This window comes from Chenopodium quinoa, unplaced genomic scaffold (assembly GCF_001683475.1).
Source record: "Chenopodium quinoa cultivar QQ74 unplaced genomic scaffold, ASM168347v1, whole genome shotgun sequence".
NCBI classification, from domain to species: domain Eukaryota; kingdom Viridiplantae; phylum Streptophyta; class Magnoliopsida; order Caryophyllales; family Amaranthaceae; genus Chenopodium; species Chenopodium quinoa.
Window position 1 is genome coordinate 176,329 of NW_018742810.1, and position 17,807 is coordinate 194,135.

General features: G+C 33.3%; 2 protein-coding genes and 1 pseudogene across 2 annotated transcripts; 2 read left to right on the forward strand and 1 right to left on the reverse strand.

The window, feature by feature from the left end:
- Positions 1-2,661: 2,661 nt before the first annotated feature.
- On the reverse strand, positions 2,662-4,907 carry LOC110725131 (cytochrome P450 703A2-like). Its single transcript, XM_021904598.1, has 2 exons — positions 3,859-4,907; positions 2,662-3,423 (listed from the first exon to the last, which is right to left on the reverse strand). Exons 1-2 carry the CDS (start codon positions 4,774-4,776, stop codon positions 2,785-2,787), a joined length of 1,557 nt encoding a protein of 518 aa, XP_021760290.1. The 5' UTR covers positions 4,777-4,907; the 3' UTR covers positions 2,662-2,784.
- Positions 4,908-7,115: 2,208 nt separating this feature from the next.
- LOC110725132 lies at positions 7,116-9,506 on the forward strand (annotated as a pseudogene).
- Positions 9,507-15,006: 5,500 nt separating this feature from the next.
- Positions 15,007-17,066, forward strand: LOC110725133 (aspartyl protease family protein 2-like). Its single transcript, XM_021904599.1, has one exon. It carries the CDS (start codon positions 15,239-15,241, stop codon positions 16,778-16,780), a length of 1,542 nt encoding a protein of 513 aa, XP_021760291.1. The 5' UTR covers positions 15,007-15,238; the 3' UTR covers positions 16,781-17,066.
- The last annotated feature ends 741 nt before the right edge of the window (positions 17,067-17,807 follow it).

Sequence of the window (17,807 nt, forward strand, 5' to 3'; positions counted from 1 at the left end):
ACTTTTTTGGATTGAATGTTCAATACGATCCTATAATCCATTTTGATAATGCAGGATATTTAGACATACAGAGCTGAAATATATTTTATTGAACTGAAATTATTTTTACTAAACCAAAAGTATTTTTACCAAAACAAAAATTATTTTTCATATTTAAAACTTATTTTCACTAATTCTCTATCATTTTTGTAAATAAATTAAATATATTATAAATGAATCTTATTTTAAAGAACTTTTAATTTTAAAACGAATTTTATGATGGAAATAGTACCGAATTATAACATATTTATTAAAAGTTATGATTAATTTTGTATGTATGAGATATTAGAAATATATTGAAAATAAAACTCTATATAACATTTTTATCTTTAAAATCTATCCCTTACTTAGCATCATATGTGTCACAATAATACCTATTTGTCGCCTACTTGGCGTGACATTTGGCGAAAAACTGGAATGTCAAGTGTCACTGTCTCGTGGCTTGACTGTGAGACCGATTTTATGGGCAATGCCCAAATTGTTGATAAAATTTTAGGATAAACTTTTGGCTTAAATATTAAATATGGGCATATAATCCCTTTTGATAATACAAGATATTTAGACGTACAATATCATATAATAGTGTACCTTTTGTAGTTTTGTTTGTAAATAGATATCTATGTTATTATTGACTTGAAATTATTGTTATTGAACTTAAATTTTTTTACTAAACCGAAAGTATTTTTACCAAATCAAAATTATTTTTATTGATTAAAACTTATTTTTACAGATTCTCTATCATTTTTTTAACTAAATTAAATATATTATAAATGGATCTTGTTTTAAAGAACTTTTTGAAAGGAATTTTATGATGGAAATAAAACCGAGTTATACGATATTTATTAAAAGTTATGATTAATTTTGTATATCTGAAATATTAGAAGTATAGTGATAATAAAACTCTATACAACATTTTTTATCCTAAAAAAAACTTTTCCAAGAATCGCTTACTTAGCAACATATTTGTCACAATAATACATATTTGTCGCCTACGTGGCGCGACACTTGGCAAAAAACTGGAATGCCAAGTGTCGCCGTCTTGTGGCTTGACTGCGAGACCGACTTTATTTATTAGTGATATGATACTAGTTTTGTGCCCGGACGATGCCCGGATGGTTGATAAGATTTATGATAAACTTTTGGCATGAATATTAAATACGGTCATATAATCCCTTTTGATAATTTATATAGTAGTGTACTTTTTGTAGTTTTGTTTATAAACAGATATCTATGTTATTATTGACTTGAAATTATTTTTTTTGAACTTAAATTATTTTTACTAAATTGAAAGTATTTTTAGCAAACAAAATTATTATTATTGATTAGAAATTATTTTAACATATTCTTTATTTTTATTTTTTTGAATAAATTAAATATATCTATGTTATTGTTAACTTAAAATTATTTTTATTGAACTTAAATTTCTTTACTGAACTGAATGTGTTGTAAATGGATCTTATAATACTTTTTCTATATTAGACAACATTTTTTCAATGTTCCCTTTGCTTTATTTTGATTTTTATCATACTAAAATTATTTTTATGGATTAAAATTGATTTTTACTAATTCTCTATTAATTTTATAAAATAAATATATTATAAATGGATCTTATTTTAAAGAAAATTTTAAAACGAATTTGGTGATGGAAATAGAACTGAGTTATAGAATATTTATTAAAAGTTATGATTAATTTTGTATATATGAAATATTAGAATTTTATCGATAATAAAACTCTATGCAATAATTCTATTTTAAAAAATCTATCCAAAAATCGTTTACTTAGCATCATATGTGTCACAATAATACTTATTTATATCCTACGTGGCGCGACACTTGGCGAAAAACTGGAATGCCAAGTGTTATAGGATATTTATTAAAATTTATGATTAAATTTGTATATATGAAAATATTAGAAGTATATCAATAATAAAACTCTACACAAAAATAATATCTTAAAAAATTTATCCATAATTCGCTTACTTAGTATTATATGTGTCACAATAAAACCTATTTGTCGCCTAAGTGGCTCGACACTTGGCAAAAAACTGGAATGCCAAGTGTCGCTGTCTCGTGGCATGGTTACGAGTCCGGCTTTATTTATTAGTGATATGATATATTAGATTTGCCAAATGAAAGAGATGAAAAAGTTTGGATTTTCTTTTTTTTAAAAAAAAAAAGAAGAAAAAGGGTTTAACGATTTTGAAACTAAAATTTAAAAAGAAGGTCCCACCGAGATTCGAACTCGGGTAGAATTTGTTATATACACCAGGGTATACTGTACACCCAACTAACCCAAGGTTAGTTTTTTCTTCTCATTTGATGATTAAATGAAAAACAATCGTCAAAATGAGTATAAAATACTCATGAGTGTACAGTACACCCGGATATATATAACAATCTCTCGAACTCGGGTTTTGTAATATCGTCAATAAGGTTTGGGTTAGATCTTATATAAATGGGTCGATCAAGTTGAATTGGTTTTGTATTGTGTATATTTATAGGTTAAATACATGATCCCTTCAACTCTAACTCAAGTTGTTTAACAAATACGGTATAAGGCCTCAGTAGTGAGACAATTTCTAGTAAAGCGAAAAAAACTACTACCAGGTTTCAGGACTATAATTTTCAAATGAAAAGAGTAACCTTTTTTAGCATAGGAGTCATTCCAAGCCAATGTTTATATGTTTACAAGAAAAAAGTAAGACACGCTTATATTGAGCTATTGATAGAACAATTTAAGATGTATCATAAATAGAATTGAGGGGCAAGCCTTGGTTTAGCCAAAGCCATTAGAGGTTGAGCTTTAGGCATAGTCATCCCATAAACTTCCTCAGTATCAATCTCCTCTGGCTTCATTCCATCAGGTGGCAACCAATCAAATGCATGGAAAAGCCTAGCTAATCCCATTAATACAAACACCACCCCAAGTGGGGCGCCTGGACATCTTCTCTTTCCCGCACTAAACGGTAGTATCTTAAAATCAGATCCATGACTGATCTCAACTCTGCTACCATCCAACGACCAATGTCTTTCGGGATAGAATTCCTCTATGTTGTCCCACACCATAGGGTTTCGCCCTAGTCCATGTGTGTTGATGAATACACGTGTCCCTTCTGGGATGTCGTAGCCATTGATTGTGGTGGGACGTAGTGATTCGTGTGGGATTAAGAAGGGCCCTGCTGGATGCATACGGAAAGTTTCTCGTACAACGCAACGCAAGTAGTTAAGTTGGGGAAGGTCTGATTCTAATACCATTCTGTTGGGCCCTACAACCGTGTCAAGTTCTTGTTGGATCTTATGAAGGACACGTGGATGCTTAATTACTTCAGCCATTGCCCATTCGTTTGTCACAGCTGATGTGTCTGTTGCTGCAGCAATCATATCCTATTTTCAAGTAATTGTGTGAATAATGATTTTAAAATGTGCATACAAGTGGTGATATAATGCGGAAGTTAAAACTAATTAGATGTCTAAGATAAATGTATATTCCATGTCGAGCAAGTATACACATTCAAATTTCTCGAAATTGTATCCTAATAAGATTATTTATTGGATTATTATTGTTGTTGTTGGGAACATTGATTGAACTTAGCTAACACAAATCTTTTTCTTTTGGGAGTACATAAACTTCTCTTTTGCTTCAATATATAGGTCAAAATTCATCATCAATTTCGTATGATTGCATATTTTTTAACATGTTATTTTAATTATTCTTTTTTAAAATAATTGTTAAGTCTAACTTGGTGGGAATATACATTTATGTATGAAACAATATTTCACTTATAAACCTACTATTTTACTCAAATAATGTAAGGGTACCTGGATTAGAGCTTTGATTTCCACATCTTCCAAGGGCTCCTTTCCATCTTCTCCAGGCAAGGTCAACAAAACATCGACAAAGTCCATTTCTCCTTCATCTACTCCCAACTCTTCTCTTCTTTTCTTTGCCTTTCTATGCTCCTCAATTATCCTGCTATGAAAATCATCAACCCTTTTCTCAATCTCTCTCATTTTCTTCTCACACCCATATGGATCAACCCACCTCCAAATTGGCAAGTAATCACCCAGGTAAATCAAGCCTAATAGCCAAAACAATTGATGTGTTATGTGCATGAACTCTAGGGCCTCTTGTGGACCCGCCGTTCCAGCTCCAAAGTATTGTTTCCCCAACAACATCCTAGTTACATTGTTCATAGAAAATGAACCCAACACATCCCTCAAGTTAATGGGCTTATTTCCTTGGGAACGAGCCCATACATCTTGAATCAAATGTTGGGCTTCTTCAGCCCGATGATTCACGAAGAGCTCGAGCCTTTTAGTTGTGAGCAAGTGCTCCATGCAAATCCTTCTCATTCTTTTCCATTTTGGGCCCATTGGAGCTAAGGCCACATCTCCACTATTATAGGCTAGGTGGGTTGCGGCTAGCGTTTGTGGGCGAGAGGCAAAAACCTCATCTTGTCGAACCAAGATCTCACGTATGATTTCTGGATCATTAGTGGTTATGGCACCCACATTACCGAGCTTTAGGTAAACCAAGGGTCCATATTTCTCACAAAAGGAGGCGAAGTCACGGTGGGGAAGTGAACCTAATTGAAGGAGGTTTCCAAAAAGGGGCCACCTTGGTGGACCAGGTGGGAGTTTATGTGGTGTATGTAAGTTGGGCTTAAGCCATTGGTATATGACCTTTGCAGCAAAATATGAACAAAGCAAAACTATTGCTATAATTCTAAACTCCATCAAATAAAATATAATTAGCACTAATAATTAATTATCACCTCCAATAAAAGTTTTAATGGTTCAAAACAAGATGATTGCTTTTCTTAAGACTGGCTACATATATCATGCTATGTTAGTGGGCATTCTAATAAATCTCCTATAAAGATGTTAAGAAACAAATTATGTGTGCTTAGAAAATTAAGGGTGGATAGGAAATAGATAAAGTGCATGAACCATATTTTAAGATCAAACAATCCAATAAAATATTAGGAACATGAAAATTGAGAAAAAAAGGCGAGATATTTAAGATTTCTCCATTCTATCCTTCGACTTTATCTATTTGTGTTAAGATGATACATCTATATACAAAGATTTTATGGAGCATTAAACAAGAATAAAATCGACCTACAAACTTTATTAAGTAAGATTATGTTTGTTTATAGTTTATACATTGGAGTTGGTTACACATTTACACCTATAGGATTCTAATAGGAAGGTTTATTAATTTTATTTTCATGACATCCTTAGTACTACAACTCTTGCAAGGTTTTATATTTTTTCCTTTTTGTTTACTAGTTTTGATTTTTGTCTTTTTATTTTCATGACAGACTTGTTAAAATTATAGTACTATAACTTTTGCAAGTTTTTTATTTTTATTTTTTTTATTTTTTTTTTTATTTTTTCCCCTTTTATTTACTAGTTTTAATTTTTGTCTATTTATCATCTTCGACACAACATCAATAATAACTATATACTAAAAGCGAAACTAGGAATAACACATGTCGTTTCCTGGTTAAATTTTTTTCCGCCCATTTCATTTCCGTTTTTACGTAGATTTTTTAAGGAGATTATTTTATAATAATCCAACATATCTTTCTTCCAATTAAAATTCTTAACAATAATAATTCTCCATATAAACCCAACTAATATATTTTTACATATACGTAGTATTTTATATTAGGTATTTTTATTTTAAAATAAATGAATGTATATTAGGTAAATATTATTAAACAATACTACTCTATATTATCTTAGTTTTCGATAATACTATTAACATTTTTTTTTTCTTCCAATTTTTTTACTTTTGCAATAATGTTTAATTCAATTAAAAATAAAATCATTTTTCTAACACACACATATCAATAATAGCGCAGCACGCGCGGGTACATAGACTCCCCCCCCCCTCCTTTTTTTTTTTTTTTTTTTTTTTTTAAATCAAGTCTAAGTGTTACTAATCTTGACATTGGTATAGCTAGGTATAAATTAAAGTTATATTTATTTTTGAATTAGTATTAATTATGAGTATAATTTTTTTATAAAATTCAATATAATAACTCTTTATAAAATTTAATAACAACCGTGCATTGCACGGGACTTAAACTAGTTATGCTTAAAAACTAAAAATTGGTAATTGCAACCATAATTTCTAATGTAAGACAAAGTAAAAATTAAGCATTAACCAGACACTAATGACATCAACTGACACATGAATTAATATAAATTCTTAAACTAACCCTTTAAGAAACATATCCACGTAATGTTTATAAACATTTTCTATGACAATACGTATATTGAAAATATTTATATAAACCCGGCTGCAAAGTGGGTTATTTTTGCTCATTAATATTTTTTTACTCATTTTAAAATGAGCCAAAAAAAAAATATCAAATGAGCAAAAAACTCATCCTTAAGTGCACCTACCTTATATACATCCGGATGTATCTAAAAACATATAATCATATATGGAGTATAACATAATCTATTTGGGGAAAAATTATCATATAATTCTAATTTCTATCCTCTCAAATTTTCCCCCAACCATTTATAATACAGAATATACACATACTGTATTTTTTTTTTGTAAGAAATACTCATAAATACTGTATTTTTTTGGGTTACATCTGAAATTTTGTTAGTTTGATAAAAAAAATAATAAATTTTTTGAGTTAAATCTAAAATTTTGGGAAAAATCTAAGTTGATCTCTGACATAAATCTGTAAATATATCTCCTTTAACAATATAATGGTTTTTTTTACTTTTTAAATAATAAAAATAAAATAATAAAATGACACAGAAATTAATACATAAATGTCATTTTTTTATATAGGCAACTTATAGAGTGCTTTCCCTACATAATGTTGGAAAGAGCTGCAATTCTATAATTACAGCTACTTTTTTTTTTTATAAATTCTCAATTTACCGTCCACACCAAACATTTTTTTTTTTTGGCAAAATCTCTACTTGAAGTAGCGATTTACCAGAAGAAAATAATAAAATTGGTGATATAAGACGGTAAATAGGGAATTTATAAAAAAGTAAGTATAATTATGAACTGCAGCTCTTTTCAACGTCATGTAGGGAAAACACTGTAACTTATAATGCGAGTTTCCCAGTTGTTCAATTTTCTACTCTTTGTGACCATTTTCCCCTCAACTTCTCATCCTCTCTCGTAGCCGCCGGTAGCCCCTGCTCCGCTCTGACCACACTGCTGCCGCCGTTCTCGATTTTTCTACTGGCTAAATTGTTGTGATTTATATTCACAGAAAAGGTTAGAATACTTTATAGTTTGGATTTGATATCTTATTTTCTAATTTTGCTTTACTACAGTCTAATGATTCTTGGTGTTTATTTAGGGGAGTCACAATTATGATTTTTGGGTTTGTTTTACTTGCTAACTACCCTGTACATTACAAATATGATTATTACTTTGCAAATGATTATAAATTTTAATCAATAGGTAAAGCATAGATTGTATATATGGTAATTATTAAAAATATATGTTGAGTTGTGAAATGTTAGAATGTGGAAAATGAATTTGTAGGTTGTAATTCAAATAGTAAATTGAACTATGGTACTGAACTTTGATTTTCTGTAATTGGTCGATTTGATCTTATATTCGAATCCCCATTTCAAAATTTTTGGATCCGCCATTGAATTTACGTATCATATAAGAAGTATATTTATTAATTTGATGCAAAATAGTATACTGTACTTGTGAAAACATATACATTCAGAATTTAGAGAGTACTTTTTGCATTGCAATTTGCAAGTGATGATGTTTTGGTGTGCAAGTATGTACTTTAAGAGAAATAATTTGCAAAGGTTAAGGCCCCATTTAAAATTTGCATATTCTACTGGCATCTTCTCTATATGAGAATAATATGATCAAAATGAAAAAATTATATAGGATTAACTTATGAACTTCCCTTGTGCATTGTTATAAACCCGCATATCAAGTATTTGTTTACTAAACAACCACCCACCACTAGTTTATAGAATGCCTGAATTTTATACTTCGTACCATAGTCTATATTTATTTGTAATGTTTTGTTTGGATTTGACATGTAAAGGTTGTGCTTCTCTAAAATTGGAGTTGGTGATGCTTCTGCGAAAATTTCCTACAACATTTTCTCTTTCTAAAAGATTCTTATCAACTAAGAACACTCATGACCTTGCTTCCTCCATTGCGGAGTTCAATAAGGTATGCCAACTGCCTATATGACTGCTTACTACAACACATATTAAACAAATATATATTGGATCCTATATGAAATTTGCACTTTATATGCTTAACTTGTAATTAAGTGCAATAGTTTTGAAGAAATTCTTGCTGAACAATGTATTGAAAGTTAAGAGTTTTTGTTAAATTTTATATGAAAATGTTTGATTTGATTAGATTAGATTACATTTGGATGTTTTGTTTTCATAAATAACATAATCAAACCCTATCGAGCTGTCAATTTCCCGTGTCTAGATTATTGGATTTTTGTGGTTTGTTAATTGACACAATGGACGATTAATTGATATGAATTGTAGTTTGATATGATAGACTTGTGTTCAATAAATTTGTACATCAATATGCTTTCTTCTTTGTATAGCAATACTACTTTCCTTTTTGGTACTTAACTTAGGATGCTTTCTCATGTAGTGTACTAAGTGATGTTTATCCAAATTTATGAGTTTAGGAACTGGAAGACATATTTGGTGAACCTCCTTCATCAGCAGGCCCTTTAGGTTCAAGTGGTTCTGGAGATGTAACTCAAGATACTCGGTTTTCAACTTCTGAAGTATCTGAAAAAGTATGTGGATTAACCCATATTGGAAAGCAAGGGGAGGCACAAATGGTGGATGTCTCTCCCAAACAAAACACCAAAAGAACGGCAGTTGCCAGTGGCAAAGTTGTATTGGGAAAGGAGGTGTTTGATTTGGTGTCAGCAAACCAGTTAGCCAAGGGAGATGTGCTTAGTGTGGCCAAAATTGCAGGAATTACAGGAGCAAAGCAAACTAGCAACCTATCCCACTTTGCCATAATATTAGCCTGTCACATGTGGATGTTGATTTGGCTTTAAATCACCGGGATTACAGTGTCGTTATCCACGGACAAGCCTCAACAATGGGAAAGACTGGGGTCGAGATGGAAGCTCTGACTGCTGTCAGCATTGCTGGGCTAACCATTTATGATATGTGCAAGGCTGCCTCAAAAAGTATTGAAATATTAAATGTGAGGCTCAAGCTTAAAACTGGAGGGAAGAGTGGGGATTGGTCCAGGGAGGAGTAATGCTGTTCAACAGCTAGGTGAGTTATACACTAGACATTGCTTTAGTGCTTATATTGCTGCAACCTGCAAGCAAAATTTCCATGCTGATAATACTGAATATAAGTAGAAGATATGGTTACTGAATGTTATCTCTGTTTCCAGTTGCACATTTCAACTTGTCTGTCCATTTTTTATAAAAAAATTTAGCCATTAATGCATTTTAATGTCATCCCTCTTTTCATACATTTGATGGAGATCTTGAATGCATGTATGCACTTGGTCGCTGTGGTAAAAACTACTAGTTTCATACAGGATTGTTTATATACAACACAGACATAGAAGCCTTACTCTATATAGGTTCAAACACGAAGCATTTAGGAGTATGCGTGAAAGAGTAGGGTCTCCTAAAGGATAATTGGAATTTGAGGAATTGGGGACTATATCTCACTGACACACTAGGGAGGGTAGGGATGAGGAATAGAGGTTTTATATCTGTCACAGTTTTATCACTACCTTTCAGTTTCATTAAAGTTTTCAAAAATGATTTTTATCGGAGCAGTTTTTGGTCCAATGTAAACTATGATTGGTGTCAGGCTTGACAACTAAGGTGCAAAGGATTGTCAATGGTGGTGATTTCTCACTTTGGCTTGGAGCACCTTGGAGGCTCTCCATTTTTTTTTTTTTATCTAGATTTGCTCTTACATGTAGGACTTTCTGAGGCAGCTGTGGCCTAATGGATGCATTATTGATTTGACAAAGAAAGATGTACTTAATAATTAATATAATACAAAGTATGATGATGTTTTTATCACTCAAGTACTCATATATAGGCCCACTTCCAGCCTTAGATAGTCCCTTACATTCAGAAATAAATTATCACATTGTTTTCACCATTCATAATTGAAGATAGACCCTCACAATGGTTGGATCATTCAACTCTTTCCGTATCACTCCGCTTTAGTACAAGGATTCTACCATTGCACAATGGTAGTTTATGCCTGCCTGTGCACAATATGTGTGCACAGAATCGTGTGTATTCTTAGGTGTAGCACACATATCGGATCTATGTACCTTTAGTCCTTACATCATTGGGATGCCATGTGCATGCTATACTTTGCAATTATAGGGCATTTTGAGAAAATAAAAATAAAAAAATCCTTTCTTACTTTTGGAAAGGCTGTGGGTATTTTGTGATTTTCTAAAATAATGTACGAGCTATGAAATACTTAGTATGTAATTGTTTTCTTATGAATACTATAATCATCTTTAATATGAAGTGTTGACTATAAGATTGCAATATTGTATGTTTACCTCCATGATGTGAGATACGAAGCTTAGTGGTATAGTACGTAAGCAGAGGACATGCTCACAATGTCCCCAAAAAGCCATTCAAGGTATGGTTATAAACATTTGAAGTGAATTTTATAGGCTGGCATTAGCTTAAGGATGAAGAGTTTGGGGAAGGATGTCTTCCCTTATCTCCACCGAAAGGTTCCTCCTTGCTCTCTCTAAATCTACATTTCATTATTAGTTTATTACCTTACACGGTGTGTGCCTTAGAGGCAGGGCTTAATTATTACTTCCTCCACCTCCAAATAACAATCTCATTGCTCGAGACTCCCGACCTTAATACTTAAGTTTACACCACATATTTACTTAATGATCCTGTTAGTCCCTGATGATAGAATTGCAGTCCACACACGAATTTAGTTGAGAAGCAGACCCATGAGCTGTTGTTATGCTGAGACTCTTAGTAAGTAGCGACTGCGTACTCATCTTTACCTTTTGGGTTGGTTTTGATGGTCTAATCAAATCTTTATGTTGCGCAGTTGCATGGACCATGAACTCTTTCTTATCTTGATCTACTGCAGTTTTCCTAGGATACTTCACTGCCAATGCAATAAGTAATATGTCCCATTTAATAGCACCTACATTAAGTTCTTTCTGCATTTGAAGGGGACCAAAGACCAATAGTCTTGTGTAATATTGCCTACTCTCTCGGTCACTGTCTAGGATTAGGAAAAAGGAGAAGGGGGGGGGGGGGTTGGTTATTCTATTTGGTCACTAAGACCTCTTTACAAATTACACACTTTATACAACTTTATGTGCTAGTGTGCTACTATATTTTTTACAACGACCCATCACCTAGTAGTCTATCAGTATTACTGTTAAGGGCATGATTGGATTGGGAGAGATGTATTACTAGGGTAATATAAGTCAAACTAAGCAACATGAAAGTGAAAATAGGGAAGGAGGAAATAGTGACGGTGTGATTGTAAGGATAATTATGTAATGATGTGTGGTATGAGATGAAGAAAGAGGAACTAATACCCTCATTTGGGGTAATAGTTACACTGAGGGGAGGGTGGGTAACTTTTACACTCATTATGAGAGTAATAATTCCTCCATCTCTCTCTTTTCCTCATGGCACAATTACTTTATTTCATTTGTAAATACCATGTCTCCTACAACACCTCTAATTACTTATGTTTTTTCAAATTTGACTTTTATTACCCCCTCAATATATTACCCTCAATCCATGCAAGACCTAAGGAGCAATATTTCAAGCTTTAGGACCATGTATTTACATTACGATACTTTTTATTTCTAATAGCAGTGTGAAATGGGGAAAGTTATGGCAATAAAACACTAACCATGTGTCGCACAATATTATGTAATATTTGGATTTGCGTCTTACTGCGGAGTAGTGTACTAATACTACCTTTCTAAGTTTCTATTCTTAGTCCGAAGGCCAGGATTAAGTATAACATTTTTCGTGTCTATATAATTTAAGAATACCAATGATGGCAAAACCATCCAAACTTGTTCTGTTAAAATTTTCAGATATCAAGTCTGTTTGCTAGCCAAAGCCCCTGACGCCTTAATTAGCTGAGATTGATGAAGTGGTGATTTTATTCCACTTACATTGCATCATTATTTTTCCAATCTTTGGCTAATAGTGCTAATTACTCATGGCCGTTGGATTTAGATGGCTCCTATTGTGATTGCTCCACGTGGACGACATGCTTGATGTAGTGCCTGAAAATAGGATTCCATTTTCCACTCGATAAATAGTTGTTGTCACTGTGATCTACAGCTAAAAGCAACTCTGGGAAATTTTGGAATGCTGCCATTTCCCCCCAAAGAATAGACACTTCTTAGCCTGCCACGTAAAAGTATTATACTCCCTCCGTTTTATATTAATTGTAACATTTTTATATTTGGAAAGGACCTATTATTATTTTATAATTTTTCTCTTTTACTAACCCTACTTTCACAAATATATTATTATTTCTCTTTCTTACCAACCTCACTTATACTACTTTTTTATTATTTTCCTCTCCTACTAATAATATTTTATATTATAAAAAAAATCCTCTTTTGAGCCCCATCTTATAAATTTCTTAAATTTTGAAAATACCTTATTGTTGCGATTAATACGAAACGGAAGGAGTATTAATAACCCTATATTAAAGGTACGAGTAATATATATGTCTTATGACTTACTTCCTCCGTTCTAGTGATATTGCAACAACTAGACTTTTACACTATTCATCATGCTTGTTTGACCACATATTATGATTTATACGTAAAGTAAAATATAGTCATGTAGAGTATTGTTAGATTTGTCTCGTAAAGTACTTTCACAATATCAACTTTTTTATAATTTTTACTCTTACATAATTATAGATATTTAGCATATAAAATGTGCTTTAAGATGCGTAATTTCATTCTTGTTATAATATTTGTGGAACAGAGGAAGTATAACTTTTTTTTTTTTTTAAAAAAAAAAATAAAATAAAATTTGATTCTATTTACGCTTACCATCTGTTGTTGATAATAAGAATTACGGGTTTTACAACAAGCAAGTTGTTTTAAAAAGTTATGTAGGAAGAACAAATAGAGATAAAGGGAGTAATATTGTGTATTGTCATTTAAGTATTTTTTCGGGTGGGTTATATTCCGTGACCGTTTCTTCGTACTTGTAAAAACAACTCTATGTAATGCATATTACGCATGGCCGCATGGGACATCTTCTTTCTTGTTGTTAGGAAAAAAAGGAATAGGGAAAACTTTAGCACAATGCCCTCCTAACTTTAGCCTTTACTGGTGGCAAGTGGTGACCTTACAACTTTAATCAATGAGAACATGCTAAAGATGCTACCTTCAAGTTCTCTTGCTTCATCACCTCGTATATCCACATATATCAACCTACTTGGCTACTTCAAATCTATAATGGTTGCATATCATGCCATTTTCATGACATTGTCATTAATTTTTATGTCATCTTTATGTGAAATGTTCAATAATTTCAGGCTTGAAAATATTGTGATTCTACTTCTTATACTCCTTTATGTGAGTATGTTGGTTTGTTTTTTCCTCCTTTTCGAAAAATTTATATCAACACATATTTATTATTGTAAGAAGCCAAAAAGTGTAACAATAAGCGCAATGTCAAGCTTAGCTACCAGTTTAAGTAGGAGAAAATTTAATAGAACAGAGGAAGTAATAGCCTAATTACAAGTACGTACTCGTACTCGTACTCATTTTACGCCAGCATCATAAACTTGAGTGCCAATGTAGCCTGATTAGTGAACCAGTAGATCCATTAAATTAGGCACAAGCCGCATAACCATTAACCAACAAATGCCTTGGTTTGTGAGAAGATTTTATGTTACCTAATAAGCTCAGATTCCCATGCTCTTACTAGTCTTCCGTATTTATAATTTGACTGATAATTGTACGTACTATCTACCCAACCAACAATAAAATCAATACACCCAGGCAGCCAGGCTCATCAATTACTTGAAATATCAACCTTCACCAGACCAAACAGAACTCCACTATCTGTACCTTTTTTGTTTTCTTCTAAATAATTCTAATATCCATCCTCGACAATCGTCATGCTCTTCCTTAACCAAAACCCTACCCCCTATCTATATTGTACGTAATTATCTTATATTCTTATCATAATTTATTTGATTAAGACTTGAACTCCGATATACTCTATTATGCAATCTTATTGACCTTGCATTAAAACTTTTAAAATTATATGCTCTATTACTTTGGTGAAAAGAAAAAACATGTCTTTGACGAATTATGAGCACTCCGCATTTTATTTGGTAAGCTATAAATTTTAGTATTGTTGATTTGTTGTAATACACTCTCTTAAAAACATTATTCAATTCTTATAAGGTATGGAGCAGGATTTTACTTTTGTGATGTTACCTTTGATAATTACATTGTACTCCGTAGATAAGTTTTTACTTGTATAAATTAAGATCAATTCCCATTAATATTAGTAACTTTAATTAAATTAAGTTAAGATATGTCATATTCATTTAGTTTAGTAACCTCAATTCTAATCAAAAGAAAGTAAGCAAAAGTCATACTAATTGTCTCAATTATGGTCAATACCCTTTGAAATTACAGAGCACTTATCTCTCAATTTAGCAATGAGGAGGAAAACATGATCTTTATTATCAAATATAGATAGATAAAGCTAAATATCGTAAAAAAAATAGTTAGATTTAGATTAACTATCTAATTAAGAATAGATAGATTTAACTATCTAAATAACCATTGACTAAAACAAAATAATCACATATTCTTTGAGACAACATTTTGTATGAGTTGTAACTCTGCCTAATTTATAAGAATCCACCTATCTATATCCAGCGCCCAAATTAAGACAAAAGGAAACAAAAACACGGGTTACCACTTACAACAACAAAACCCAACATACATACGTACTACAAACTTGCACCGATTAACAAACAAGTTCATAATAATACCTCCAAAACCTTTTTTTTTTAAAAAAGAAAAAAAATAATTTTACTTTTTATATTTTTTGTTATTATTATGGCTTCACATTTATTTATAAGCTCACTCTTCATCTCCATGTGAATCTCTGCACTCTCATTTCACCACCTTTCTTCCAAAAACATGGAAGAAGGAAAACCCACCTCTTTTTCTCTCTTCTTTCTCGTCATTTTCCTCTCTCTTTCTCTCTGCTCTTCTCTTGAACTTCAAAATCTTCTCCTCAACCCTCTCCCTAAACCCTCCTCCCTTCTTCCGAACACGGAATGGGACCTAACAGCCCAATTACAAGTAAACGGGGAGCTTTCTGGTTCCGTAGATACATCGTTCGAGTTATCGGGTTCTTTAGATAGCACCGTGGCGCTGCAGCTAGAGCACCTGGACGCTCTAGAGCCGCATTTGAGCCAGGATGAGCTTTTTGCCGTAAAGCTCAAGCGCGATGAGGCCCGGGTGGTATCTATCCTAGCCCGGGCTCAGGGTGTCTCGCATTCCTCCAAGCGTGGGTCGCATAAACACCGCCCTGGTCCTCATCACGGGAGGAATGCGAGCCAGCCTCGCGCTCCTGCTGGAGCCGCTGGTAGCAGCGGTTTCAGCAGTTCCGTAACCTCGGGGCTAGCCCAAGGGAGCGGTGAATACTTCACCCGACTCGGCGTGGGCTCGCCCCCGAGGTACATGTACATGGTTCTAGACACTGGAAGCGACATCGTTTGGCTCCAGTGTTCACCTTGTAAGAGATGCTACGATCAAACCGACCAGGTCTTCAACCCGGCCCAATCCGGTTCATTCCGGCCCATTCCTTGCCGGTCCAAGATCTGCCAACAATTGGACCAACCCGGATGTGCTGTGCGTGGCAACAGATGCGCGTACCAGGTGTCATACGGTGATGGGTCGTTTACTATGGGAGAGTTCGCCAGTGAAACGATGACGTTTCGAAGAACTAAAGTTCCAAACGTTGCGCTTGGTTGTGGTCATGATAATGAAGGTCTTTTTGTTGGTGCTGCCGGTTTACTCGGTTTAGGCCGTGGAAAATTATCTTTTCCTTCTCAAACCGGTAACCGGTTCGGAAATAAATTTTCCTACTGTTTGGTAGACCGATCCGCTTCTAGTAAACCGTCATCAGTTGTTTTCGGTGCATCAGCGGTTTCTCGAAACGCTGTTTTTACCCCATTAATACCTAACCCGAAATTAGACACTTTTTACTACGTGGAGTTACTCGGGTTTAGCGTGGGTGGGACCCGTGTTCCTGGTATCACGGGTGAGCTTTTCAAGATTGACCGTACTGGTAATGGTGGCATTATCTTGGACTCGGGTACGTCCGTTACCCGGTTAACCCGACCAGCTTACATTGCCTTAAGGGATGCCTTCCGAGCCGGGGCCTCGTCCCTTAAGACCGCTTCCGGGTTCTCATTGTTCGATACGTGTTTCGATTTGTCGGGTAAAACCGAAGTTCGGGTGCCCACGGTAGTAATGCACTTCAATGGGGCAGATATTTCATTACCCGCTAACAACTATTTGATCCCAGTTGATACGTCGGGTCGGTTCTGTTTTGCTTTCGCGGGAACAATGAGCGGGTTGTCAATTATTGGAAATATCCAACAACAGGGTATTCGGGTTTCTTTTGATGTTGCTAGTAGGCGGGTCGGATTCCTCCCAAATGCTTGTACTTGATTTGAGTTTTTTTTTTTTTTTACTTAATTTAATTGTTTAATCTAAAAAGTTTTTAGGAAAGAAAAAAAAAAAGGCTGGTTGTAATTGGAAAAGGGGAGCAAGCAAAAATCGTGGTAAATTAAAATGAAAAGAAATCTTGTGTTGGGTTAGTGTGCCACTATCTAGACTGCTTCACATGAGAAAGGGAATTTGTGTCCTACAAAAAAAAGTATACATAAATGTTATTGGCCCCACCAAAAGTGAGGGCATTTTGTTCATGTGAAATCAAGTCATTTGAAAAAATTGGTCACTCTTTTTGGTCGGAATAAGTCAATTTGTGGATGCGTTGAAAACGCTAATCAACTTAACAAATAGCCTTTCACACTATCACTATTATTGTGAATGTAATATTGTTCATTGTTAACATGAATACATTCAAAAAATCTTTGATGAATTATGAATCATAACAGTAGCCTTAAACAGAATGTTTAGCTGTTTATGTTGATGTGGTTTACTTATTTGGCAGAGTTTCAACTCTACTTCTCATGTTAAAAAGGTCGAAAATGTAAACTCCGTAACTCACTGTATCGTTAGATTATCTTTGATTAAGTTTTTGTTGCTTGTTTCCCGCAACGTTTATTTAACTTAGTTGGATGTAATTTGAATCTATCAATAAAATAATTCCAATCTTCCCCTTATTTTTTTTTTTGTTTTGTCTTTTACTGTTTTAGTTGATGATGGAATGACCAAATTATCAAAGGTGAAACAATCAACTCCGCAAATCAAATACTTTTAAGTCTTTTATAATTTGTTCACACTCAAAGGCTCTTTCTATCTCTCACTAATATACAATCTTTCCTCTAAAAATTGAGATATACAAATTATAAATCTATGGTCTAAACTCTAAACCCTTTGGCCGAAAAAAAAGGGTGTCTTTTTATTGATTCATTTTGTACATATAATAAAGGTTAATGAAATGATAGCTATCCAACTAATCCAAGTATGCTTAATATTTACTCCTAGAAAAAGTTAATAGTGTACAATACAC

Bases quoted from the DNA above. Each gene is read 5' to 3' on its own strand.
- LOC110725131 (XM_021904598.1), bottom strand. From the start codon at position 4,776: ATGGAGTTTAGAATTATAGCAATAGTTTTGCTTTGTTCATATTTTGCT. The intron at 3,424-3,858 runs GTACCCTTACAT...ACTTGAAAATAG, and splicing joins AAATCAAAGCTCTAATCCAG to GATATGATTGCTGCAGCAAC.
- LOC110725133 (XM_021904599.1), top strand. From the start codon at position 15,239: ATGGAAGAAGGAAAACCCACCTCTTTTTCTCTCTTCTTTCTCGTCATT.